Here is a 5,472-nt window from a genome sequence, read left to right as displayed (position 1 = left end):
GGTTCCTTCAGGGAGCGCTCCCTCTGACTCACGTGAAGAAGATGCAGGAGGTTTACGACCTCAACGCCTGCATGAACGCCGAGATCCGCTTCAGGTGAGAGTCCTTTGTGCTTTTAAGCCCCGCCCCTCCCCTCCTTCGCCTCTTGCTGATTGGGTGTCCTCCCTCCAGGTGGCTGAGGCTGTGCGTCCGGTCCAAGTGGGAGGAAGCGGTTCCCCTGGCGCTGAAGATGGCGACCGAGCAGGGCAGGATGAAGTTCACGCGACCGCTCCTCAAGTACGTACACGTCCGTCTATCTCCGCTTCATTTCCTTCACTCGGCTGCTCCTGCATGTTTCTGCTGTTTCTGCTGTTTTTCAGGGAAGTTTTCAACTTTGAAAAGTATCGTAACGAAGCCGTCAAAGTGTTTCTGGCTCATCGAGCGGCGATGCACCCGGTCACCGCCGGACTGGTCGCCAAAGACCTGAAGATAGACGCCAGCAACACCGCCAGTCTGTAGCAGGTCTGGAGCCAGTCAGAAACCAGTTTGAGACCAGTCTGGAACCAGTATGAGACCAGCATGAGACAAGCCTGTAAGCAGCCAGAAACTAGTCTGTAGCCAGTCTAACCAGTCTGTGAACACCCTGTAACCAGTCTATCACCAGTCCAACCAGTACTGGGGACCATCAGTATTAATCGCTGCTAACTGGCTGCAGTTCTTGTTTCTGGGCTGATTAAAGTTTCGTCTTTTTGCTGTTTTTTCTCCTTCTGTTGGCATCAAACAGATTTTTTAAAGAAATAAACTCGGAGCTGAACTCTGAATGTCTGAATGTCTTCATTAACGCACGAGTTCGTCACTGAAACCTTAATTAGACACTGAATGAGTGAAGCTGAGTAAGCCTTTCAAAATAAAAGTTTAAACACTGAATCCTGGATGTGAAGAAAAGAAGCGTCCACACGTCTGTGAAAAAAATCTCTTTATTGAGTGAGTGTTTGGTCAGAGACCTTGAAGGCATGAGCAGGTAGGAGGTGAGAACGGCGGTACAAAAGGTTCAGAGAACATCAGCAGAACGCTGTCAGGAACATTAAAGGAACGGTAGTCGAGTTTAGCGGACGGAGGATTGTGTGAAGTTGATTAGAGCAATATACACAACACCAGAGCGTGAGAACATCAGGCCTCGGCCGTCATAACACAACAGGTGGTGTTTTGTTATTGGTTCTTTACAACTGAGCGCTGGTATCGTTGGACCCAGTGGTTCCAAAGCTCTCCCTGGCAGAACCACACCTCCAAACCCAGTGTTCCCAGTCAAGAGAGCGTTCGTCCCTTGTTGTCATGTGACATCGTGGAACATTGTGTGAAGGTTTTTGAAGAACGATACGCAGAACGTTCTACCTCTGTTGATATGACTTCACAAGAATGTTTTATTAAAAACAAAATAAAGCACCTGAAGCCTTGATAACATCTGGAGAATGTTTTCTGAATGTTGTTTGGCAAAGTTCTTCCTTCGTTATCATGGAACTTTATGACACTGTGCTGTAGAATAATGTTCTAAAATTGGGTTCTCTCAACAATGTCATGTCCTCTAAAGAGCTGATGACATCAGGAAAACGTTTTTTGAATGTTGGTATAAGAAGATTCTTCCTCTGTTAAGACACAGAACGTTTTAGGAATGTTTTATAGAAGAACGTTCTATAACGTGTTCTCTCAGCAACATCCCAAAAACATCTTCAGAACAGTGTAGACAGAACGTTTCACCGTTACAGGACCGTCTGACGAAGAACATTCTCTCATCTGAGGTCTTGATAACATCTTGAAAACGTTTTCTGAATGTTGCATTGGGAACCTTCTTCCTTTGTTGTCATTTGGCAAATGTTTACCAGAAGAACGTTCCACAACGAAAGGTTCTACCTTCAATGTGTCACAACTGAAAGGTTCTAGAATGTTCTGCATGAAAAACACTGAGGCGTTGATAACCTCTGGAAAACATTTCCAGATGGTTGTTTTGAGAACATTCCTGCTTTGGTACGTGTGACATTGAAAACATTCACACAAGGTTCCACAAAGAACGTTCTATAATGTGTTCCTCAACAACATCACCAGAACATTGCCGACAGAATGTTCCACAGTTGTTAATATGTCACATTATGGAAACTTTTTTAATTAAAAAAAAAACCATCAGGTGCATTGATAACATCTGGAAAACATTTTCTGAATGTTTCTTTGAGAACCTTCTTTCTTTGTAACCATAGAACATAATCTGTAGCTCTTCAAACATCTTTTGATCGTCGAGGCTAAAAGTTTCTGTCTTAGTTCAGGCTCAACCTCACAGGACCGTGAACGAACATCCCTAAAACGTTCTGTGAACATAAGTTTCAAACATTGTTAGAACTGTAATGTTGTGGGAACGTTTCCTGCTAGCTATTAGCCGCCCTCCCAACAAAAACCATTGAAAATGTGTTTCAGAGCAGAAAGAATGCTGGAGAGAGTTTTGGTGGAACAAAAGTTATTTAGATGGGAACCAAGTGTTAGACGTGAATCAGAGAATGTTCTTCTGCAGCAGAAACTCCCAGAATAAGTTCCTTTGTGAGTTCACATCAGGGCCGAGCAGTTAATTGAACAAATGTTATTGAAATCGCAGTCAGAGCAAAAACCAAACCGAAGGAGCTGCAGGTTCGTAATGAATGTGTTAGAACATGGAGGAAGCACCGTGGTGCTGCAGAGAACCTCCGGCCTCTAAATGATCCTCTCCATCATCAGCATCAATCATTTTTAGTGTTGCATTTCTTTTCAAAACAAAATGCAAAAACGACCATTTCTTCTAAAACCAGAACTCATATCGCAGCATCTCGTTCACATTCTGTTACCAACACGGGAGGCTGCAGACTTCAGCTCATCCTGACAGGAGGCCTCGTGGTTCCTCTTTCTGCCTTCAGTCGGGTTGTTGATCAGAAGTTTGTGTCGAGTTTCACCATCATCCATCTGTTAGCATGAAGAAACAGGAAGAATTACAGAAAGCTGCTGAAGAGGAAGAACAATAAGAACAACACAGAGACCGACGAGATCCAAAACCCTCCGAAACAAACCACCTGATACCTGAAGCCTCAGAAAGCTTCCTGAAAACTATCAGAAACCTTCCAAAACAAATCCTGTGACACCACCTAAAACCTCCTGAAACGTCCTAAAACCATCTGAAAGTTCTAGTTACCGTTTAAAACAATCTAAACCTCTTGTGACCATCTGAAACAAATCAACTAAAACTGTCTAAAGGTGACTCAGTAAAACTATCTAAAACCTCCTAAACCCTCAAACCATCTAAATCTTTCCGAAACCTTTTAATACATCCAAAACGAACCATCTACAAGCTTCTGAAACCATCTCAAACTGTGTGAAGCTTCTTGAAACCTTCTGAAACCATCCTACACAAGTCACCTGTCTACATTTGTGTTAAACTGTCTGAGACGTATCAAACCCAGAACCCTCTCAGAGGTCCAGATCTCTTCAGTCTGAGCGTTTGTGAGGAACTGCCTTCAAAATAAAGCACAACCGTGGATTGTCTCCATCTGGTGGTGGTTTATGAATCAGCCTGAGTTTGTTCCTGGTAGAATAACATCACACATGTGAAGAGAAACACTCAGCTTCACAGGTGTTGGAGTTTTTCTCTCACTGTGAACATCGTGGAGATTTCAACACCAGCGCTTCTCATCAGAACATGATGCTTCAGATTTCTAGCAGCACCTTGCTTCTTACAGTGAGGTGGTGAGGACCTTCCTTACTTCTCGTCCTAAGCTGAACGAACCTGGCTGGGACAGGTGTGTCAGGTCCAGGTGAGTCCCAGCCCTCCGGCTGTCTTCATCACCTGCTGCAGGTACTGGTCCTCCTGTCGCTCCTGCAGCCGCTGCTCCTCCAGCAGAGACACCAGAGAGTCTCGGTGCTCCACCACCTCCAGCATCTCCTCCAGGATCAGACGCTCCTCAGCCAGCTGCCCCGCCCCCTTCAAGTGGTCTGCACACAGGTGAACAGGTGTCACACACACAGGTGGACACACACACAGGTGAACAGGTGGACACACACACACACAGGTGAACAGGTGACACACACACACAGGTGAACAGGTGACACACACACACAGGTGAACAGGTGACACACACACACACACACACACACACACACACACACACACACAGGTGAACAGGTGACACACACACACAGGTGAACAGGTGCCACACAGGTGGAGGATGTGTGTGCGTTACCGTCCACTGCCATTCTCTCTCTGAGCTCCTGCTGCAGTCGACTCTGTCTGTCCTCCAGCTCCAACTCTCGAGCACTGAAACGCAAACAGATCCAAATGGCCCACATGAACCAGAACCTGCTGAGACCCACCAGGTTCTGATTCACCTGAACCTGATGCAGAAGGTTCTGATCTGCAGGTAGAATACTCACAATATCATGAGTTCAGACTCGTATCGAACCAGAGAGTTCTTCTGCTGGACCAGCTGGAACCACTGCTGCATCAGAGGCGGGTTCTCCAGTTTACCCAGACCTGCCGACACAGTACACAAGATACTGCAGTAACCAGAGGAGTACACCTGTAGAGTGCAGTATAAGTGTAGTACAGAGTGGGCAGCTGACACTACAGACAGGTGAACTGACCTCCCAGGTGAAGCTCCATGTCTGGACTGTGGGTGGAGTCTTCCCAGTAATCTGATGGAAGTACAAGCACAGGTAATCTCAGGTGAGTGCTCAGGTGGAGTTCAGGTGTTCCTGCAGCCTGTTTATATTCAGTGTATTTGTACCTGCTTCTCCTCTCAGAGCTTTCTCCACCATCACTCCTCTCTCCTCCAGTTCTCTCTGTTTTTCCTCCACCTGCTGCAGCTGCCTCTGGATCATCTGAGACACACGAGACATCAGAACACGTCCACATGGACCTGAACCTGGACTATACCTGTCCTCTATCTGGACCTGAACAAGGACTGTCCCTGTCCTTCCCCTGGACCTGAACCTAGACTGTACCTGTCCTTCATTTAGATCTGAACCTGGTTGTCCCTGGCTTCAGGTAAAGTTAGCTGCAGACTTGGACAGGTTAAACTCACCTGGGCCTTGTGGAGTCTCTTCAGCTGTTCCTGTTTGGCTTGTCTTCTCGCAGCTCTCTGAACCCGTCGGGTGATTTTGGCATCCAGGTCTTCATCTTCGTCCTCATGCTTCTTCTGGAACAAGGTCTCCTTCACGCTCAGGCTGGACGCCTCTTTCGGCTGAGTCAGGATGCCCACCACCTCCGTAGGACAGGAGGACCGCCCATCAGAGTCCTGGAGAGGAACTCTGTCCCTCAGCGAGCGTCTCTGAAACAACAGAGAGTTTACCTTACAGACAGAGCATCGGACTGCAGGACCCTCAGAGTTCGGATCTGTTGGTACCTTGATGGCGTACGATCGTCTGAAAGCCAGAGCATGAGGAACGTATGCTGGCTGAGAACCACGAAGAAGAAACATGGAGGACAG

General features: G+C 46.8%; 2 protein-coding genes across 2 annotated transcripts in view; one reads left to right on the top strand and one right to left on the bottom strand.

Moving 5' to 3' along the window:
• lta4h (leukotriene A4 hydrolase) overlaps positions 1–468 on the top strand; it is a 6,291-nt gene extending 5,823 nt beyond the window's left edge. The window contains exons 17-19 of the mRNA XM_008294196.1: positions 12–94; positions 170–274; positions 358–468. Coding sequence (XP_008292418.1) covers positions 12–94; positions 170–274; positions 358–375 — 206 coding nt within the window. The 3' untranslated portion in view covers positions 376–468. The remainder of the gene's footprint in view (positions 1–11; positions 95–169; positions 275–357) is intronic.
• A 2,410-nt stretch (positions 469–2,878) lies between these two features.
• Positions 2,879–5,472, bottom strand: part of mical3b (microtubule associated monooxygenase, calponin and LIM domain containing 3b) — a 25,034-nt gene continuing 22,440 nt past the window's right edge. The window contains exons 26-33 of the mRNA XM_008294191.1: positions 5,389–5,439; positions 5,068–5,313; positions 4,771–4,864; positions 4,628–4,678; positions 4,418–4,517; positions 4,228–4,301; positions 3,751–3,979; positions 2,879–2,956 (exon numbers count right to left, since the gene is read on the bottom strand). Of these exons, the coding sequence (XP_008292413.1) occupies positions 3,792–3,979; positions 4,228–4,301; positions 4,418–4,517; positions 4,628–4,678; positions 4,771–4,864; positions 5,068–5,313; positions 5,389–5,439 (804 nt within the window). The 3' untranslated portion in view covers positions 2,879–2,956; positions 3,751–3,791. The remainder of the gene's footprint in view (positions 2,957–3,750; positions 3,980–4,227; positions 4,302–4,417; positions 4,518–4,627; positions 4,679–4,770; positions 4,865–5,067; positions 5,314–5,388; positions 5,440–5,472) is intronic.

This window comes from Stegastes partitus, unplaced genomic scaffold (assembly GCF_000690725.1).
Source record: "Stegastes partitus isolate 25-593 unplaced genomic scaffold, Stegastes_partitus-1.0.2 Scaffold946, whole genome shotgun sequence".
Classification (NCBI taxonomy): Eukaryota; Metazoa; Chordata; class Actinopteri; family Pomacentridae; genus Stegastes; species Stegastes partitus.
The sequence above is the reverse complement of the archived record's forward strand: the minus strand, read 5'-3'. Positions and strand labels throughout refer to the sequence as shown.